Below are 22892 nucleotides of genomic sequence, written 5' to 3'. Positions count from 1 at the left end.
TCATAGAGTATTCAGGGAATATATTACCTTTAGGTTACTAGTACTGAACTAAGTGCTTTGTATGAAGAGATTTCTTTATAGAAAAACAAAATAAGCTGTCTCAGTTATTGACATGCACAATAAATCAGTCTTGAATGTATAATTTCCCATTTTTCCTCACTTTTGGATATTTTTAAGAAAAACTTGGAATTAAATTTACTGTGGAATTGAGCAAACCTCAATTATCATCATCAATTAGTATGTAATATTGTGGTTTTAACAAAGTAGCCAACCAAAAGAAAAGTTGTGGAACTACATAAACAATGTGAAATGGGTGATACCTGTCTTTTACCAAAGCTATTTGCAGCAGAAGCAGTGTAGGTTTATAGCAGTTGTAATGAACAGGAAATAACGTGAATTCTCAGTTTCCTAACTTTGAATTCCATCTCTGTTTCAGATAGGTAATTAAACATCAGGTCCTATCTTGGGAATGGCAAAATCAGGGATGCAAATGCAAAAGGCTTGTGGAGCAACCCAGGTTTAATCATTTAGAGAATAAGGACTTGGCCCTGTCACCTGAGGGAGTTAGCTATTGACTGATAGGGGTGAGGATTTTTTTTTCCTTAGTTTCCAGGTTCAGTTTGTTAAATTAGGCCAAATCCATGTATATGCTGTTGACACTGATTAATTTTGGGTCATCTGGTTTTGAAAGCTGGCCCTGATTAATGGTTATGTAGATTTCCTCATTTTTGTAAAAACATGAAAATGTAAATGCTTTGGAAGTTCTGTCTCCTTTATTTTATTACTCCTGTTAGAAGAAAAGGAGAGGGATTTTAGCCGTATATTTGAGTTTTAATTTGTATATATTAACTGAAATGATAACTGACTGATAAAATTGACTGATAATTGATTGATAAAACCAAGGCAAGAACTTTATGAAATACAGAACTGAGCACTAACTAGAATTAAACTGCTGATCTGTACTGATGATGAATAAGTACTTTCTATTTTTACTGGGATTAGATCCTCTAATCCAGTTTTTTCTTTATTTCTTAGTGTAGTTAACAGTATTGAAGTCCAGTTTCATAAGGATGAATGGAGTACCCCTTGGGATTCCAAATAGTCAAGCACCTCTACACAATATTTATAATATATGTCCATAATGCCATCATCCCTAGTTTTTATGGCAAGTAGAACAGGGATGCTAAGATTTCATTATTACACAAACACTAGTAACCACTAATGCAATATTGCAAGAAACGTCTTTTTTGTTAATTAGTGATTTTTGCTGTTTAAATGAAGTAACTTGGACTAGAGAAATCTTATTATCAGTGTTTACCACATTTCTACTTTATATCCTCCTTTGGTTATATTGGAAGACAAAGAATATTGATAATAGTCAAGGATAAAAGTAAGAATTTTAGTTTTAATAAAATAGCCTCTTTAATTTTTCTAGTTTACTATATTTCAGGCTTGCTAGTGTATTGCTTTTGCAGAGAAAGACAGGATGTTGCAGTATAAATCTCATTAATCTTGTTGCATTGTTTTCCTAATTGATGAGAGAGAATTTGGGTCTCTATTCCTGTGTAAATTTTTAATAATATTAAAAAATAATAATTGTACCCTAGTGAAAATATTTTGATTTTTTTTGTGGTATTTACCTTCTCATTTTAGCTGAAGCATATTCTGTGCACAGTATGTCCTACAGCCATAAAAATGGTTGCTCCACTAACTATGGTATTCATGGACCCTTGAAGAGGGGGAAGCAGGTGGTCACAATGTCCTCATATGAGTGAAAAGGTTTGCTGTGTAACTGACTTTTTAATGTGGATAGTACCTTTTAAAGTATCCATAATTACTGCTGGATTTTCACTAAAAGGCATATTGATGCAATTTATGTATGGTTAATTGTGTATTATTTATCATGGTGACAGACAAGTGTCCGCAGCTGTTCATAGAGGAAAAGCCTTCTTGGTGCCATGTTTTGTTTTGCTCTTTTGCACTCTTATGTAAATGCTGTGTTTTAATGTAGTTATACAGATTGTATCACAGCATATATAAAAATACAAAATTCAGCTGTAAACACGGGACACTCCTGAATCAAAAAGAAGCAGATTCAATTATTGATTATCCTGACTTGCTTCATGTCCACTTACATGTGGTGCAATTGTGCATTGTGTCCACTTATCTCTGAATAAAAATTCTTCTGCAGCTGTCATTTAAGCAGTTGTGTATTCCTTAGTGTCTTGATTTAGAACTAAGAGAGAAGTTTCAAACACTGTATTATCCTGGGCTAGAGAGAGGTGTAACTTGTGGAATGGACTGTGGCTTGGTATGTACCCATCCAATTGAACACAAATTCTTGATGGCTTGAAGGTTTTACTGATCATGATATTTGAATAGTATTATAGAAAAGCTTTTTATTTGCCTGCCAGAAATCTTCAGGTTTGGGTAAATTTGGGTTGTATACCAAGATGGCATGTTATGAGACCCTAAAGAGATAGTTTCCCTTCTAGTTTAATATACTCTGGTCTCAAGGTTTGAGTAGAAGCGGTGACATGCTGAGATAAATAAACTAGTACATCTGTTTCCACCAGATGACAGATTCATACTGTGATGTTGATCTGGTTTAGGCAGACACTTCAGCCACTTTCTTGTTAAAGCTGTCTGGCATTCATCTGTGTGTGTGTAAATTTCATGCCAGAAATGTCCTATCACTGATACTAGGTTTTTCAGCAAGACCTTTATTCTCATTCTTTGACAGGGATTTACTTAATTTTATTTCTTCTTGTCAAACTTGTGTGTCACAAACTGCTAAAAAAGGCAATATTAATATCATTTTTCTTCTTTGCAACTGCTATCCATCTTCCATAACAGAAGTCTGTCTGCTGTGAATTTTTAGTGCTGCTGGATTAGTCCTTTGTGAAATTCTTGTATTTCTGTTCCACATGAGCACTCTTGTGATATCTCAGCTTTTATTCTTCTCATTTGTACTTTTGAGATTTCTTGACCTCCTGAAAATCAGTCGCCTCTAGTGAAGAGACAGTGACGTGTTGTTTTCATGGCAGCGCAGAAGTCGGCCATTCCTTTCTGATGCCAACCCTCAGTTCCTTTCAGTCTGGAGGGGAAGCTTACATGGCCTCTTTTCTTGAAGGGTCCCAGGGTTCAGAAATCTCCTGTCTTAGTTAATGGATAGCTTCTTGATTTCTTAAGATCCTAGAAGCTATTTGCAGGTTTTTACTGTGAGCTTGTTTTTCTTGCCTAGCTAACTTAACTATCAAGCTTTTAATATTGAACTGCAGTCCATTTCTGGTGTTAACGTACTTGTGAAGGGCCAGAACTATGTCACCTCTTTACTTCAGAAGCTATATTACAGCATAGATTCAGTGTAGAAGCAACATTCTGCTTTCTCACAGTCATTAAATTAACCTCATCTTGAGAGTAATGCTTCAGGATCTTACTGATCATTTGGATTTAGGTGCTTTTTCAACTGAGAGGTTCTTATCTGTTAATTAGTATATTAGTGCTTATATAATCTGTTTGGTACTTTCCAAACTCAGACCACTTCATACACATTCTTTTTATAAACCTGATTGCCTCCAGATACTAGTTAAACTGCTGGATTAAGTGCTGTTGTTGCATTATTAAACGTTGCTGTATAATTAATGAAGAATATATGGCAATTCTTGTTTAATTGTATGTAACAAGCATTTTAAGGGCCATCACTGTAGTATTCTTGTAGAGACCATTTTTCAGTGTAGAGGATACACATGTTGGAATTTATTCTGCCTTTCCCATTTTATGTAAATTGTTATGGGAAGGCAAATTCAAAGTGGCATGTACATTTCAGTTGTGAAACACTAATTCTCCTTTAAGGAACTGCAAGTAAAGATTGGTAATTTCTTCCATGTTTGGTTTCCTGTTTGGTTGCTATGGTTGTAGCAGTACTTGAGGTGGTTTGTAGGAGCTTGTGATTATGAAGTAGGGCAGTAATTTGGATTTAGTCTGAAGAAAAGATTTGGAAATACCAAAGCAGAATGTATATGCATGGGTGACTGATAAAAATGAGAGAGGCTCAGTCTTAGAGTAAACCAGTCTGGAAAAATGTAGTTTTCTGAGTTACTGACATTCCTAATAATTGCAGGAAGCTGAGACAAACTCCTACCACTGAATTCCTGTTCAGTTTGAATGCAGATTATTCTTAGTGAGGGTGGAATAACAACAGTGATTACTGGCATCAGCTGGAAAATACCACAGAATATGAGAGGCTGTGTTTTTTATGAATAAAGTAAAATCCATCGTTAAAGCAATGATACTTATGACCTTTCTGAAACAGAGAGAGAAAATTCACTGATACATGTGAGCTTGATAGTTTAGCTTATTCATTAGTGAGAAGCCTTATAGCACTGGCTTCTTGACTTTTCTTCAGTCCAAGAGAGCTGGGTAAAGAGTATGGAAGTGTTACCAAGACTTTTATGTGCAGATGGCTCAGATTTCTGACAGGAATGTTTGGGGTTTTTTGTTGGGATTGATCTACCTTCATGTAAGATATTGTGCTGATGATCACATTAGTGTGTGCAGTTTCCCTTAAGATAGATTTTTTTTTTTTCCTGCAAGATAAGCTATTCTGTTGCTATTCTGGCAACAGAAACCCAGGTACAGTTAAGTCAAGTGGATAAACTAAAGTGTTACGAAGTGGAGCTTTGCCAGAGTTAAATACAGTGAATGAAACAGTTACATCCCAAATATAGTAATCTTACTAGCTCTGATGTTAGTCCAGATGTCTCTGGTGGTGATTTGTAGGGGTGCTATGCTTGATCTGGCATTAGTTTTTGACTAGATACATGGTGAGAGAATTGTTTATTGCAACATCTGCTCTAGCCTGCCGTGTTGATTTGGGTTTTGTTTGCTGATCTGGTTTCTGTTTTTTCAGTAAAGTTGTTCATAGACCAACTAGTACTTAGCCTCTGGACAAAAAAACCCAGGAGGTAGATGTGGTGTTGCCCAGAACATGTTCAGGTTTTTCAGAAAAGTTTTCTTATGTGTCATGCACTACTGATTACCAGATATATCTCATGGCATGGAGGCTTAACAAACCATGGAAGAGCTTTGGTAATCATAACCTAAGGAAAATATTACTCTTCAGCTTCATTCTGTTTTGCTTGATTTGGCTTATATACGATGGATACATTTTCTTATAAAGGGAGAAAAATCTAAGTTTGAGTGGTTTTTTTTTCGTGAAGCTCATTTAAACTGGTTTTGTGCACTTCAGCAGTTCCTTAATCCAGAAGATTTTATGTCTGCTTGAGTAAACGCACCAAGTTATTTTTCACACAAAAAAAAAACTCTAACAAGACTGTGTAGCTTGATAGTGTCCTTATTATGGGAAAATAATGAAGCCATCTTCCTTTTATTCTTGATTTTTGCTCTGCTTTTGGTACAAAAGTACCTTGACATTAATTTACTTCTTCATTTTTATTTCCAAACTTGTACTGTCCATGCTGTTTGTATTGAACAGCGTAAACTTTCTTTCAAGTTTGGCACTTTTGAGAGAAGCTTGTTTCCTTCATTTCTCTAATTCTAAGCTACCTTTGGGTTTCATTTGCTATGTTGAGGGGAAATAATGTCATTTTATTTGCTACTAGAGTCATCTTGGTGGATATCTGTATTGTAAGGTTGTTTTATCTTTTCAATTTAGAGTTTGCTCTGAACCTCTTCCCAGTAGTTTTCCATTACACTTTCTTCATTGTTCGCAACTTCATTTGCAATTCTTGCTCTGTTTCTAGAAACATGAAGTTAACAGCACTGATAGTTATCATTGTCATAAGGTTGGCTAAGTAATTCTTACATTCTCTTTAAGTGGCTGCAGTACTATTACTATTTGGAATTAAATTTCGCTAGTGATCTAGGAAATACTTTCATTTAAGTAGGAAAGGTCTTTTCTGTTATGCTGTATTGCAATCAGATTGTTGTTTCAAGAATTACCATAGTCTTTCCTGTCTTCCCTTTGTGAATTGTTATTAGGATCACTTCTTAAATAATGAAATATGAATTTAAAAATATTGTTGCTAGAACTAGGCCAAGTCAAGCCTATATAGATCATGGGAAGGTTTACTTGGAAATGTGAATATTTTGTACAAAAGGTATTGAAAGTTAAGTGCACTGTTTGAGGTCTTTAGCAAAGCATATAAATGGGAATACAGATACAACAAAAAATCCTGATGGTGATGTTTGTGGTAACTGCAACATTGCCTACCATGGTTAATGAATTCTTTCTTCTGCCAGTGTTTGCTCAGTCAGGAGTTGAAGTTATGTAGGAGCTAATTATAGCTGCATAATTCATAGTGAACTTTGATTTTCCTGTGGAGAAAGTGGCTTCACAAAGCAGAGTCCTTCTGTTCAGTATATTCCTCTTGTTATGATTTTGGATGATGTTCACAGGAACTCTAGCACTGGTTTTTAAAGTGTAAAATAATTTCAGCTGCCAGATGCTTTGTTGTGAAATAAAAACTTGGCACCAACTTGTGCTTTTGTAGATGCCCAGTGTGTAATTCTAGCATGAATTTGTATAGCTGCTCCAGCAGTGACACACATCTGTTTAGTTAAGATTATTTTTCTCTTGGTATCTGGAAAAAACAAAGTTTGAAACAATTTTATAACTTCTGTATTTGGACACCAAAGGGTTAAAACACTTAAAGTTTAGTATTTTAAAATAATTTTGCTTTAGAAATTTTACACTAGTATACTACTGTTTATATAGGAAACAATTTTTCTCACTGTGGGCGTTTTAGTGTTCTGATCTTTTTTTCTCTTTCTTCTTTTGTTTTGTTTTAATCCTTGTATCTGCTAATTTTTGTATATAGGAATAGCTACTAATTCTTTTGAGATACAGCCTACTAAATTTAAAGTAATTGAAGCCATGAGTTGACCGGTAACTTTAATCCATTCTATGTAAATTTCAGTGGAGAACTGAAAAATTGGTTTCAGGATGAAAGTTATAATGCTTTTAAAGGCATAAAAGGCTTAGTATCTTGTTGTTAAGGTGGTCACATGATAATGGCTTACATATTGAATAATGTGCTACAGCACTTATTGTATGTTAATGTACTTTTAATCTTAATGTTGCCTGCAAATATGTGATCCCTTATGATATAAGTTTCCTGTTTATGCACCATTGCCCGTTTAAATCAAACAGAAGATTCTGAAACTGTAAAAACTACACATGTCAATGTTTTACAGCTACGTAATTCGAATTGACTTGATTTTTTCAAGTAATCCTAGAAAGGGGGAGCATTCCATATAGAAACTGCTGAAACTGCCACAGGTGCTTCTCCGAAAACCTTACAGTTGTGGCATTGAATGTTCAGTATCGCTTCCTTTCTGCACACAAGGCATACTGTTGAGGTATTTGTTGCGGTGATTGGTTTTAATGCTAATCTAGGAATTCAGATATAGAATCTATAGATTTGCATGCTTTGCTTACCCTAATTTACAATTATCTACATTTTTATTTGTAAACTAACAATAGATAATTGAGATCAGTAATTTTTAACAGATATTACATTGATATACGAAAACTGTGGTTTATTTTCTTAGATTGTCGCATGGCATTAACAAAAACACAGTAAGCTGTAGGTGCTGTAATCACTATTTCAAATTAAACATTCAGGAGATTTTTTTTACATTAATGATTTTCAAAAATATTTATTGAGTTTTTGTGTAGCAAATGTTTGTTTTGTTTTTCAAGGTATGTGACATTATAAGTTGAAGATAGTGTATTTCTAAGATATTTCTATGTTAAAAAGAAATCTACCTGTTTTTTTTCTGCCAATGAATATGAAAAATGAACCGTTGAAGCAACTTAGAAGCAATTTTTTGAAGTAAATTGAATAGCATTTATAATTCAATATGAGAAGCACCAGTCTTTGTTTTCTTTCTACAGATCTTTCAAAAATTCTGTACATTTCACTGAAGTAAATCTTCATTGCACCAAGTCATATTTAAACAATTCTAAATTTTGAGTGTTTTCTTGGTTTTGTTTTGTTTTTTACTTTCTATTGCTTAGCCATAGTGGAAGCATCTTGAATATTTTTTAAAAGCTTGCCTCAATTTTTTTTTTCTTCCTTTAGGAAACTTCTTAAATTAGGTTGATATGATGAAAATTTCCTCCTAAATAAAGCTAAGCTTAAAGTTAAATTCGTGTTTCTCTGCACCAATCCTGTTTGGCCAGATAATGCACTTGTCTCTTGGTTTAGAGCAACAATTGAATTACACTCACAGCCAACATTTTTGAAAAGGCATTTCAGAAGAAGGAAATACCTAAAGTCATGCTTCATCAGTATCCTCTTTATAGCTGCTTTAATTGGGTACCAGGACTCTCATTTAGAATGGGAGTTCAGATGATGTCAACCCAGAGGGAGAAGAATGGATCGTAAAAAAACAGTCCTCTTCATGCCAAGATCAGTCAGTTTTCAAGACTGCCTGTGGACATCACTTGATGGAAGAAGAAAAACATGTTATAAGAGTGTTTTAAGCACTGTAGGTCTGTGAATAAATGCATATGCAAAAGTCATAGCATTAACTCAATATATCAGTGTGTGTTTTGAGTTTATTTATGAAAACACCTGTCACTGCAGAGTGTGATAAGCAAGTGTCGTATGTCAAGAAACTTCAAGATCACCTACTCATTCATATTCAGACTTTCATCATCTTTTCTCATGGATTTTTTTTCTATTTAGTATAGCTTTATAATATGAAAATGTATCCTTCCTTACATTTGGCTTTCTTTTTTTGCATTGGAATTAGCATCTTATACTTCTGTACTTTGAAGAAAACAAGATGTTCTTATTCCCAGCTCCTGGATTTTAGCCTACAGGAAGGCTGAGGGTAAATAATAGTGTGCTTCATGATTTTGTTTCTAGTAATAAGAATTACATGGGGACAAAGTATATAGCAAAAAAATACTGCTTAATGAAAAATCCTGAACAGGACTCAGTCATTTTTCAAATACTTGAATTGCCTTGGAACGAATGCAAGATATGTGTTTTCTAAACATGGAGTGAATTGACTTTCTGATGGCTGCCTTTAGCCCTGGGCAATGTTAAGTAAGGAATTTTTCTCCTGTTTGTCAGTTCGTGCCTTCGTGTATATTCCTGTCTGGAGCAGGTGCCAAAAAAGGAATGACATTTTCAGAGCTTTTGTTTTCAGTGTCCTTTCTTCAGTTTTCCTTTCCACATGTTTGTGTAGCTAGACTGACCTTCAAAGTTGGCTTCAGTTTTTGACTTTTTTGCTGGAGAGAGAACAAAGTAAGTTTTTGGAGCAGTGCTCTCTGATTTGATAGTTATTAGGCCAACCTTTAGAAAATTCTGCATCAAGTCAATGAATACTGCTGACTAAGCATAAAACATGTGTCACTTTCCAAGACTTATTCTGATTTTCTTGCTTATGTCTTCCTTCCATCCTTCCACACCTTCCTTGCTGCTGGCTTCTTCCTTTTTAATGGATTCATGTGAAAAATGCAGTGTTTGTGACCTGCTGTTTGTCTTGTTTGAGCTAGACGCCTAGCTGAGAGACAAACTTGAAAAGGAACATAAGCTTGTCCTGAAGTTTGGCATCTTTGTCACAAAAGAAGTTTTTTAAAAAAGCCAATGACAACAAAAACCCCTACAAAATAAAGTGTATAACCTGCTAGAAGTTTCTGTCCCCATTTTTAATTCTGAGTACTGCAGTTGCAGAAATAGACCTGTCATATTTGCTGTATGGTTAGCAGTAACAACAGGACAGTTTGCCTGAAGACTTAGTATCACTGTGTTTCAAACTTCTTGGAGCTTCCACTCTTTCAGGGTGTTTAGGATGAAAGATTAAAGCTGGTACCAGACAGATTTTTTTGTCTTCAACTAACTAAAAAAAAGCAGAGGATGGGTGGAAAATAAGATTTTTTTTTTTTTCAAGACCCATGACATTTAGGTAGTTCTGTCCATGTTGCCCACTGTTTCTTCCAGTGTTTTATCTTTTGCAGCCCAGGTCTTGAAGTTACTTCCAGTTATAATATTCTTTACCAATCCTTTTTCTTTATGTCAGCAGCTACAATAAATGAAGTACCTTTCAAGGGACACCTAATAACTGAAAGAGCTGTGAATTTACTTGAATATAGTGACTATCTGAGTTTCCTGCTTGTTGATTTTTCTTCCCTTTTTAGCCATGCATTCCATGTCATGTAGCTACTACACTTGGTAGCCAAATGAATCACATACTATTCCTCCTCCTTTTCACTTGATAGTCAGTTTATATATAATTGCAGTTCATAACCAAGGGCCGACAGGGATTGCACATAAGAGGTTGAACTCCTCTTATGTGTGGCTGGGACAGTGAACCATTTCTATTTTCATCCATATAATCTAGTCTGTCTACAGTAATGACACTTAAATTCTTAGCTCCTGGGATAAGCTGAGGCAGACTCTTCCTGCCAGACATGGACAGCAGACTTAGTATTAGATGTGTTCCTAGTTACTTGTAATTACAGCTGTAACAGGGTGGTTCCTCTCCAAGTTCAGATTAACACTTATAAAGAATAGTTTAGTAGATATCCTGGCTTTTTAATTCATTCAAGTACTCCAGGCTTTCTGGAAGGGACTGTGTTTTACACTGTTTTTCTGTTACAGACTCAGAATCCTTACAGTCATTGACAGTATTTCTAAATTATTTTGAAAATAATTACCAGTCTGGTAAAACTCCATGATATCTGTTAAGAACATTTTCTTTATTATTTTTTCCTATTTACATTAGCAATTTTTTTTTATTACTTGCATTTGGTTATGATAGGCTATTATAGCACAGCTACCTCCTGCTGCCTTTTGTGTTCTCATTGACAGATTTTTTTCCTCCTAGAGAATGCTGGAGAAATCAGTTAAAGAAGTAGGTATTTTTTTCATCTTTCTAGCCTGTTTTTGAGAAAGTCATGGAAGGTTTCTGCAAAATTTGTCAGCTTTTCCTCTACTGCGTCCTGTTAATATTGGAATGCAAGGCAGTCTAACAGAAATTTGAAAGTATATCAAAGTCCAAGAATAATCGGACTTTCATTAAAATCATGGACATTGACAACTGGATATAGAAAAAATATTCAAATTAGTGTTTCCAATGTCAGCGAGCAGAGAGAACATCTGTGTTGTCTTCCGTAACATTTGTTCAGACAATTTTCAGAGTAGTCTAGAACTTTATAATCTCCCCTTATTTCATTGAACTTTTTCATCTTTTCATTACTAACTTGATAGGCTAAATTCAGATTCACACCTTTAAAAGAGGTATTTCTAAACTTCAGAAGCAAGAATGTTTAATCCAGTAGGCTTGAGTCCCTTGAAGTCTATGCAGTGATTCCAGGATATTTCTGTAAAACAAGCACACCTTTGTCTATCTGTTAAGAGTAGTATTAGTTCAGGCAGAGGTAGGAATGGGACAGATCTTTAAATATCAAAGTTCATTGCATTTTAAAGTTTTTCAAAGTTTTTCTCCTGCTTATTTTTTTTCTGGGAAATTTTTCTTTCCCAGAGTTTGGTTGTGTAGCTTTACACACTTTGATCTTAGTTTATAAATCTTCAAATGCCTCTGGCATCTTACATTGACGATCCTTTGGAAAATGGTGACTGAACTGTAGTCTCTTACAGTCAATTTTGAAAAGCAGAGTTAGTGTTCAGTTGTACTTGCTAAGTAATAGAATTGAACATCTCTTAGATTAGATGGCTATTCAGTACCGTTTTGGTTTTGTCATTTTTATCTTTGCGTAACTTTGTTTATTTTGCTCTTGCTTAGATTTCTTTTAGTGTTCTTTTGCGGCTCAGAAATAAAAAAAAAATGTCGGAGAACTGATCTTTTCTTCTTGAACAGAACAGATCTGTTAAAACTCTGTTTCCTAAGCTGTAGTTTCATTGGTCTACATCCTTATGCTGCATAAGTAAATCAGAATTGCTAAAGGAGTGTAAAATATTTGTTGCTTAGTGGCCTTAACAGGTCATCTAGTTCAGCAGGGGAAAGGATTGACAGTAGAATTTCTGATATCATAGGCAGCTTTTACAATGAGGAGAAGAGACTCTTCTCAAGATTCAGCAAGCTTTATACTCTAAAACTTTGTCCTGATGCTAGCATTAATTCTCCTTTGTTCATATTAATCCCATTCATATACTGCCTACACTGGATGCACAGCACTTTGCAGTTCTTCTGTAGATATTCAAAACTAATCCCACCTTGAGGTTTCATTTATTTTGACTAACTAGGTTTTTCAGTATTCTGAAGTCTTACTTTCTAGAGCACTCTTGACTGCTGTTCTGTGGAATTTCACTTGAAGTCCAAGTAAATAATTACTTAGAATAGTACAGTACGGATGAAATTAATCCTGGATTAGATTATGGGTTTTGTGATTCTGCAATAGTCAGTTTCTAAGGGTTTTCTTATTTATAGCAAGTAAGTTACAGTGATCTAGGAAGCAGATCTGGGCTTTGTTCTTTGATTTCTTCTCATGAGCTGGAGTTTCAAGAGAATCAGATCTATTAATCTTCTGAATTCTTGTTCTGTTAGCCGGTCTGTTTCTGGATTTCTAAGTAAGGCACTTGTCTAAATGACTGAAGCCAAGAAAAAAAATTCCACTTCTCTGACTAGTTACATCTGTCTGGAAAAATATTAGGAAAGATTAATGGGCATCTTTTGCATCACCATCTAGTTTTGTCATTGCTGGCCTTCTTGTCTCCACTTTTATGCTCTTCCTGATGAAGTTAGCCTGAATTGCTGAGCACAAGGCATCCTGTGTGTTTGTGTAAATGCACATAATTCAACACTTCTTCAAATTAAACCTCTGCATATCTACATGTCCTTCCTGATTTCATTCCTAACCTCCTTGATGCACTAGAATATGCAAAATCAGTGTCATTCTCTTGTGCACATAAAAGTCTTGATTGAAATTACTGAAGCAAGTCCAAGTACTTATGATGTCACACACTTTGAAATGAGAAACAAACCTGAAACAAAAGTATAAGCAAAGCACAGCTAAGTATAGCATCTATACCTATCTTACTAAATATGTCTGTATTTTGTTGTTAGGAAAAATAGTGATGTTGTTGTTACCTTGGAAACCAGAATGCCATGGACAATTGCCAAGTCATGTTAAGTTTGTTTTGAGTATTTGATCTTTTGCTCAAGTTAAAGCAATAGATTGCAGAATAAACTGCAGAAGATGGTAAAATTCAACACTTAAATTGGTCTGAAGTTTATGTAAAGATTAGCTACTTCAGACTGTTTTAGAATAAAGCATTTTGGGAAGTTTAAATAGGAAGATGGTTTAAGGCACATAGTATATTGATTTTATTTAAAAGTGTATTGTCTCCCAAATTTTGCTTAGAAGTGAGATATATGTGCAAAAAGTTAAGATAGTTATGAACTAAGATTGATAACTAATTTCTTAATGGAAAATTTGCTAAGTGTATGTTTTCTCTCATCACCAGCAGATAGATAGTCAGTAAGGGCAGCAGCAGCAGCCAGCTAGCCTGATGAATGAGTGTAATCCAGTTTCTTTGTATTGTACAGCTTGAGAAATGCCAGTGGCCTGACAGCAGCAGACCTTGCACATACCCAGGGCTTCCAAGAATGTGCCCAGTTTCTCTTGAACCTCCAGAACTGTCACCTGAATCGTTTCTATAGCAATGGCACCTTAAATGGGGTTCATCAGAATGCAGGTCCCAATCCTTTCAGTGGTGGGACAAGTCGAAAGAGATCCTTTGAAGATGCGGAGTCTGCTGGAGTGAAGAAGGCTAGAACAGAAGGTGAGACCCCAGAGGTAAAAGGGATGGGTTGATACTGGTCCTGAGAAAGGAAAATAAAAGTTTTAAAGTCTTTTGGAGTGGATGTTGAGTATTTTTGACAAACTCACATATCTAAATTACATATTAATACAAAAAGCAGATTAATACAATTACTCCATGCCACAGGATCCCAGTTCTCCCTGTCATCATCTTGGCGTGTTCAGAAATTTCTGTTTCCAGAGAGTGCTAAAGCTGCATGATGCTGAGAATAATTATGCAGAGGAGTAGGAGCTGAAATTAGTCTCTACTCTTTCCTCAGTTTCTTCAGTTTCAGGAGGGCCAAGTAATGTTCCATTGATTCAGAGAGATGCTTGGATGTTCTGATGATAATTTCCCATTCAGGGATTAATTCGCAGTTCAGAAACTGCTGCATAAGGTAGATGGAAGAAATTGAATGCACAAGGGTTTCCCAAATCAAGAGGGGTTATGTCTGTAAATTAGCATACCCTGAGTTTCCAAGGGTTGCTTTCCAAGGGAAGCTGCTATCTTACACAAGGGTGTAAGAACAGAATGAACCTTAAGGTTTCCTATCCAGCCTTGTATGTTGAGGATACTGCTTTGCCAGCCATGATGAAATGGTACAACTAAAGATACTTTTTGATAGCTCTGTGTAGAAATCTTTTTATATTTTAGATGTTTTTAGAAACACCTTGAGTAACATGATAGAGGAGAGTTATCTTCTTCCTTTCTATTGGTCATTCCACTAAATTCTTACTAAAATCAAGGGAGTAATTCTGCACTTAAACCTCATTTTTCCTGATGATGCTAAAGGATGCTGTTCTTTAGCATCAGGAAAGGGACTTCATGGAAGGCACTTTGTTCAGGTAAAGTTGACGTTCTAACATTAGCTGCTTTGAGCGAACCAAATAGAATGGGCTTAAACAGTGCTTAATTCCAGATAGCAAGGGGGGAATTGAGACCTAAACCACATTTCTAAATATGACATAGGCAACATAAATCACATCAATGTCAACACTACTGTTTGTTCAGTACTTGCTATCCAAACACCATGTCACCTATACCAGGTCAGAGACCTTAACTGGGTACTCCATGGCCAATCATAAACAGGATATGTTGCTTCATGTAGCTGGTCTAAATGATACATTTCATTATGGAGAAGAATCTCTGGGCAATTAAATACAACACTTCAGGAATAAGTATTTCCTAAGCAGCTACATAGAATAAGAAAATTTGCCCAGTACACAAGTGTCCATAACAACTGCAGTAAGATGTTTTCAGTCCATTGATCTACCAGGACGCACTGCTTGGAAGTCAAGTTATCTTACCTTGCATTTTGAAGAGCTGCCCCATCTGAGTGTTCCTGAGCAGCTGTCTCTTTCAGAATGTGCTCCAGGCTGGTCAGTGCGCAGCATCTCCCCACAATCGGGGGCAGTGGCGCTGTGTCTGCATTACCTTCACTGTTCAGACTTGGTCCAGCACCTAAGTTAAGTTGAGCAAATAGACAGTGCTTGAAGTGAACAAGTGCTGCTGAACAATTATAGAAATGTTGGAAAAGCAATTGGAGTAGATGACTTTTGAAATTGTTAACAATATGACTTTTTAAGACCTTCACAAACAAATGCAAAAGCTTTGCTGCTTTTGCTTGAAGGTTCTTGGAGTAAGTAAGAGATGCATCCCAGCTGTGGAGTTTCTAATCTGACGTGTTTGCCCTCAAAGACACCAGCATCAGTAATAACTCTTGAATCGATGTGAAAAGTCTCTTGCACTGAGAATGAGTCACTGTTCCTGAGGCATTTTGGTGAACAACAAATAGGTGTAATAATAGAGCTGAGTAATGAGTTATCAGTGCATCTTTGTGCTTAGCTGGCCTTTTTACAGAACAAGCCAAATTTTGTGTTATTTTTAAACCCTTACTAAAACCTCACTGGTCCGTTGTCCTTTAAAGACAATTTGCAGGAGATTCCAGATGTTCAGAGAGTGAAGCCAACCTACATTTGCAGGGAAAAGTCAGATTTTGATTGCTGTACCCCAGATTGGAGCAATCACTGCTTTGGAATGACTTGCTGCAACAGCATAAGTCCCTTACAAGAAGCTGTATGCACTAGAGTTGAGAGAAGATCAATGCTTAAGGTGTGCTTTGCCCTGGAATAACTCAACTGGGCAGTGTATGGGCATTACTTGTAATTGTTTATATACACACTGGTGTATCTGCTCACGGGTGCATAGTATTAAAAGAAGCCTTAAACCTCAAAATCAGGCGACACTGGTACATAAAACACTGTATCAGAAACTAATTACTCAAGTGTGATTAACAGAAGTAAATTGGTGACCACTTTCAGAATATATGCCATATCGTTTTTTATTTTTATTTAGGAACATAAACTGAATTTTATGTCATCTTTGTGAAATCAATTCCAGAAATGTCATCTTGCTTCATGGGAAGATCAGCAGAGGGTGCACAGGTTCAATGATGATGATGCACAGTGGGCCAAGTGGTCACACAGCTGTGTTTGTGTCAGTCATAATCCTGAACCCCTCTAGTGCAGCCTTCAGCAGGTTGACTTGTGCTCTGTGATGTGTGTGCTGCTTACAGCCACTGTCTAGGTGTCACCAGCCTCAGCACAGATGCTTTGGGTGTTCTGTGTGAGGTGTGATGGAGGGCATTCCTGGAACTGAACCTTGGAACTGGCCAACATGAAACTGCCCTTACATATTCCTCTAGTTAACAAAAAAAGTCTTTCCTGGTTTAGGGTAATTTGCAGCCTGCTGATCCAAGGGCCCTGACGTCATTTAAACCCTCAGCAATCTCTTTGGCCCTGGAACAGTTCGGGACTTAGGGTTCTTTAAAAATGAGTAGCTTATGAAAATTTTGGTTGTGCCCAAGATAGTAGGAGTGGAATTGAAGTCCACCAAAGCAGGCATTTACGACATAACATTGAGGGTGTGTGCAGTGTGTGTGTAGAAGAGTGTGTCAATGTCAGTGTGAATGACAGCAGGGCAGGGCCTGCTGGGATAGTAGTGGAACAATTCTCTGGATAGGTACAAGAAGTAGTAGTGAAATCAAGCCCATCTTGCTTATTAAAGCATTCCCCCCAGCAGTCTAACCCCTTGGCAGTTTCTTTCAAAGACAGTTCTGCTTGTTCAGCTCTTGAAGAGATCCCTGGGAGCAGTTTGGTGTGGATAAGGGTGGGGTTTTGGGACCTGGCCCTTGAGAGTGAAAAAGGGAGCAGTCTAAACTGACAGTAAACGAATGTGAGTTGGGCAATGTGCTGGTTTTGCCACAATCCCTGTAAAGCCTAAGTATGAGTAACTTAAATTTCTCCTCATTCAATCTATTTGTGCATCCTACTAGTAACTTTAATATGTAGGTGCAAAGTCTGATAGGTACCTTGGTAATTTTCTGGTTTGCTTTAATAATCAAAGTGCTCATCTTTGTGTGGGCTGAGTTTTCAAGTGGGCACTTATGACTAAACATGACTTTTTCTGTCAGCTTACAGCTTTGATGGCTTAATACCAATGCTGAATGGAGGAGCTGAGGACGATGCTGACAATATGCACGTTGATAGAGAGTTTGCTGTTGTATCAGGTGGGAGTGGACAGTTTGCTGTTAACTACAACAACACTCAAATGGTTGAAGACACCAAACAACAGGAGAGTACTTCTGTTGGACCAAAAGAAATTGAAATATACACTGTTTCTGCAATGCAAACTCCTTGTCGTTGCAAGAATCAATATGCGTTTTATTTTTAATTTAAGTATAAAACTTAGTCCTTTATTTTTGCACATTGTTGTCTGGAGTCTTGAAAACTATTGTATTGCTGTAACACCCATTATATTGGGAGTTTAGTAGGTATCAAAAAATTAGCTGTTTCATGCAATGTATTGTAATGGTGAAAGAGAAGGTTTATTAGTAATTTCTTAACATTTCAAGTAAACAAGTCCACGATGGCGGTTTCACTTTTAACCTGAGGCTTGTATTACGTTGTGCCTTGCTTCTAGTTGCTATAATTTTGAGTTAAAGGAAATTCAGACATAAGTTAAATTATTTGTTTCATTTTGATTGAGTAGATAGTAAGAAGACCTGGTAGGGAAGCATATTCTAGCTTTGAAAATAACATTATGACAAAACTATATTCAAGATAGTACGATAAATACTATAGAGAATAATCTAGACATACACCTTGTCTTCAGAACTTGCTCAGACACAATGACATAAGTGCAGTATCCTGCTGTGGGGTTTTTTATGTAAATAGAAGACCAGACGTCACAGTTCTAATCTACTATTTAGAACTAGTGTACCTGGGAAAACAGATTTTGTGTTTTGTACCAATCATAATGAAACAGTCAAAATGTTACTAGGATTGTTCTATATTAATGCTCTAGATTTTTTAAGGGCTGCTTAATCAAGATGCTTTTGGTGATGGGATGTGTATAGAGTTTGATTAAAACTGTCTTGGGTCAGCCTTTTTTGCACTTTGTAGTTTAAGACATGGAGTTACTACAGTCGTGCATTATTACATTCAGAAATTAATTTCTTATTTATCAATTTTTTCTGCCAGAAGTGTTTATGCTTTGTACCACAGATCCAAGTCAACAAAGGGAATGATAATAATAGATATTTTAATATATTAGGAATAAATAGATATACATATATATAATCAATACATTAAAAGTAGACTATGGTATTTTCCAGTGATAATTACTAAGTGTTCTTATTTATGGAAAAATTATTTTATTTCATAAATATATACTATTGCTGTATTACTACAGGTGCTCGTTTTTAACCAATAATAACATTCTATAATTATCACTAAAACTATTCATTAGCTACTTTGGCATATTACCTAATAGAAGTGCCAGATTTATTAAATTTGATTTGGCAAAACCAGCCTATAATGGTTTATTTTTAAACAGTTAAAAGTTTGCACTTTTCAGTTAATAAACACTATATGAAACTCCTTCTGTGCGTTTTTATCACTGAAGTATTAACTGTGATGTCGTGATAGGTTTATGGGGGTTTTTTCCACTTTTAATGAGAATTCATGGTTAGTGAGGCTGGCTGATGTGGTTATTTTAACTGATGTAGGGACTAAATGGGGAACTCCAGTTAGTACATCCAGTGAGTTACAAATTGGACACATTTCTTGTGTAACATACTGGTGTCTGTGAAATATCAGTGTTGTAATTCGTGCTTCAAATAATAGCCATGCAAAAAAACAGAGAGAACCAAACTCCAGATTCTTCCTTGTCAGACAGTGGTACTCATTATGTGTCACTTAAATGGGAACCCAGTGTTATACAAATGTGGGAAGTTGCCCACAGACTAAATTACAGTAAATGCAATCCTTTTTTGCACATGGGTTTATGCATTCATGGAGGCATAAACATATGTGCATGTATCCAAGGATAATCACAGAATGTAAAATCTTAAAATGTCACCACATAGCTCTGTAGTTGCTATGTTTGCCTTGCTCATCTTTACCAATATAGACATAAATTATATTTTAAAGGCAGAATGTGTCATGCATTTTTTGTGCTAGTACTTTTGAGTACCACTGCAAAACATGCAGTTCAGACAGACTGATAAAATCTGTTCATGGAAATAAAACCTACTGTACTAATTACTAACTTAAAAGGGGAAATTGCTTCAAAACAGTCAGTGATTTTTGCATGCACATTTTTAGAATTTTGTTTGCTACTAGTATTTTTTAGTCTTCTGTGCACTCTGCTGTTGCTGTTGTATGGCATTTTCATTGTGGATTGTGCACATGCTGTTATAAACCTAGCATTAAATACAAACCTGCCCAGTATGTTATTTAGCAAGCTGCTAGGTACATTGAAGTACTTTCTGAATAAAGGAACTTGGAAACATTTTATATTAGCACTCTAATGTAACATTTCTTTATGTGACTTACTTCAGTGCTTACTGTACTCTGAGAGTTACAAATAAAAAAAAAAAAGCCACAGTTAAATTACAGCTGCAAAATGGAAAAAAACCCACCCTTCACCATCTCACAGATACTCAGTTCTTGTATGTACATAATCTTCCATCCCAAGAGAGCATTACAATTAAGGTGGAAAGATCACTTTTATTCCTCCTTTGAAAACACTGTCCAGAATGTTGTCAGCTGCACTTCTTACAGTTAAATGAAAAAAAAAATCTGAGAAGTTCACATTGTCTTTGCAAAAATCAATATAGGCATATTTTCAAAACAAATGTGGATATATAGTTGCATTTTCAACGTAAGAATCCATGCCACAAATTTGCTGGTCAGATCTCATTACTTGGAGCTGCCTGCATTGTTATAAAGAAAGGATAGATTTATTTTCAAAGCTGTGTATGGAAACATTTTAAAGTAAGTGAAGTATAGTGGAGACATTTTGATGTATTTCGATTTACTGTTAATTGTTGGTGACAGGTGTATTTCTCAATGCAGATATGAATAGCAGTAGCTCCATATTGAGTGCACTGACAAATGGATGTGCCATCAATGGACACTTGGATTTCAGCGCCGCACGGCAGCTCGGTGGGATGGATGCCAGGCGTGAGGAGTGCTTGGCACTGGCACCCAACGGCGCCGTTCCTGGGGTCACCTCTCCCAGCCGGCACCGGCTGCACACCGCCAACGGCACCGAGGAGCCCGAGAAAGCCATGAGCAACTCCACTGATATGTGTGGGTCCCTGCACCTCAATGGGAGCCCCAGTAGCTGTGTTTCCAACCGGCCCTCCTGGGTGGAAGACCCTGGGGACACTTTGCACTATGGACACTATCATGGTTTTGGGGATACTGCTGAAAGCATCCCTGAACTCAGTAGTGTTGTTGAGCATTCCAATTCTGTCAAGGTCGAACAGAGATATGACAACACTGTCCTAGGCACAATGTATTTGTACCACGGTTCCTAGATGAATGACATTTATATCAAACCATATTGAAATTGTTACCAAATGAAACTGGGGGGACAGAATCCTCACATAGCATTAAATTTGAAGATCCCAACTTGTTGCTATTTTTACACTTTGTTTATATGAAAAGTAAACCTTTAATTTGATGGCCTTATACAATAGTTGTAGTTTGTTGCATGTATGGGGCTTATTTAGTGATAAAATAGGTGCTGTCATGATGGAATGTTTATTTTTATTTTTTTATTATGGAATGTTCTGGTTTTGTATTTTTTTTCTAAGCTTGTGAACACTATCTTTCCCTTTTTAGAGCTGTTTTCCCTTTTATTAAAACAATGTTTAACTGAATTTTGTGAAGAAAATGCTACATATATGCATCACTTAGAAGTAATTTTTTTCTTTTCTGTATCTTCTGCTGAAGCTATGGTAGCAATATCAGTGCCAGCTCTCACTATGCAAGGTTGAAAGTGGCAATCTTCTGGAGCTTCTCTGACTTTATAGTTTGTACATTTGTTTGGTATAATTAGATGTTCATCTTTAAATTTTTTGAACGAGTTGTTTAAAAAGCGGAGACAAATTTGGAAAGAGTTGCTGTTCACTTTCTGTAGCGTAGAAATGCTTTCTGTTGTTGTTGGGCTCTTTGCATTACAGAGTGGGGGCGTGGGCTGCCTTTGTTCGGTCGCAGTTGGGTGTGCCTCAGGTTAGCTCTGTGGTGGGTTTCTTGGGCTTCTCTCCTTTGTATGTGTGCTTGATGTTTTACCATAGCTCACAGACTGGAGGCATGTTGGCACTGTTCTGCTTTGTACGCAGTTTAAAATTGCTGTTACTCGTTATAGAATTTGCCAAGTCAAAGTATTTGAGTTTGACTGTCCTGGATATACATTTATTGTCTTTTTTTTTAACATATGCTTTGAAAATGTAACGTTGTGTACTCTTTGGGCTATGCTCACGGAAAATACATTGTATTTAATGCTTAATACACAAATCAAAATTCATATAAGTGCACTATATGAGCACTAATACTATAAGTTGCTGCTTGTGTTATAAGTGAAGAGTGGGGAAGAATATGGTAAATGAGATAAGCCCTCTGAATTGTGTTGATTTTTTTGTTCTTGTTTTGTTTAAAAAGGGACCTTTACAAATTGGATTTTAAAAAAATAAAGAAACATATTACATTGTATCTGAATATTTTGTTTAGATGTTATTATTTTAGCAGCAAGTTGAGAAAGCATTCAGTAGTTTATAAGTCACAATTCTCATAATCTTGCTCAATGCTGCTGGTGAATTTCTTCTTGTCAGTATATGAAAGCAAATGAGAACAGCCCAACAAGTTCTCCTTGACTGAATTACAGAAACAAACTGGATACCTGGTGTATGACAAGTTGCATTAGCCTTCAGCTTAAAAAATACTAGGTTAGAATACTGCCTATCTGTAAATAAAAAAAGTTATAGTCTCATTCAAACATTTTTAAGCAAAGTGCTACTCATTGCAGAGAATCAGTGTTTGAATTACTTTACACTCTGTATGGGTCACTAGGCCCGAGATGCTCCCAGTGTATTCAGATTGAGAGTAGGACTGACAGGAAGATTCACTAGTTCTTTTGCAGACCTGCAGAAGTCCTCTGTGCCTTCTGGAAACAAAAAAAAAAAAAAAAAAAAAGAAAAAAAAAAAGAAAAAAAGCTCACCAGTGAAAGCTGAGTGTCACCTGAGATGAGCTGCTCTGGCATGCACATTAACCACTTGCTTGTGCTTGGGCAGCTGTACCTGGGCCCTGGTTTTAGATGGTTTAATTTAATTAAAGGAGCACAGGCCATTGCCCTTGTACTGACAGGAGACAGTGGCTCTCATTTGCTGCAGCATTTGGGCTTGGGGATCTTCTTAGTATTTGCCAGGTTTGCTCCATATGGTTTCTGGTACTTCTTCAAATAAATGAAAGCAGCTCATAATAAGCACTGCCATCTTACCTTACTCCATCTTTCCACGGCTGTAAACTGATCCCTAGAGAGCTGGTTTTGGGTACAGCTTTGGTAAGTTGGCATATGAGAATGTAATGTTAGGGAGATAATTTTAGCAAGATAAGATTTATGCTCTGCTCATAAGGCAAGATTTTTAAAATTTGTGTACATTTGGTTTTCATTCACTTGCTCTTCACACATTTTCACCTAAAAATACCTTGGAAGACATTGTACTTCAAATTATTTTAAAA

The 22892-nt window shown here is 36.2% G+C and overlaps 1 protein-coding gene across 1 annotated transcript in view; it reads left to right on the top strand.

Annotated features, from left to right (window-relative positions):
• ANKRD10 (ankyrin repeat domain 10) overlaps positions 1-21871 on the top strand; it is a 37317-nt gene extending 15446 nt beyond the window's left edge. The window contains exons 4-6 of the mRNA XM_064709170.1: positions 13549-13784; positions 17275-17370; positions 20222-21871. Coding sequence (XP_064565240.1) covers positions 13549-13784; positions 17275-17370; positions 20222-20688 — 799 coding nt within the window. The 3' untranslated portion in view covers positions 20689-21871. The remainder of the gene's footprint in view (positions 1-13548; positions 13785-17274; positions 17371-20221) is intronic.
• The last annotated feature ends 1021 nt before the right edge of the window (positions 21872-22892 follow it).

The sequence above is a fragment of the Zonotrichia leucophrys genome, chromosome 1 (assembly GCF_028769735.1).
Source record: "Zonotrichia leucophrys gambelii isolate GWCS_2022_RI chromosome 1, RI_Zleu_2.0, whole genome shotgun sequence".
Taxonomy (NCBI): Eukaryota; Metazoa; Chordata; class Aves; order Passeriformes; family Passerellidae; genus Zonotrichia; species Zonotrichia leucophrys.
The sequence above is the reverse complement of the archived record's forward strand: the minus strand, read 5'-3'. Positions and strand labels throughout refer to the sequence as shown.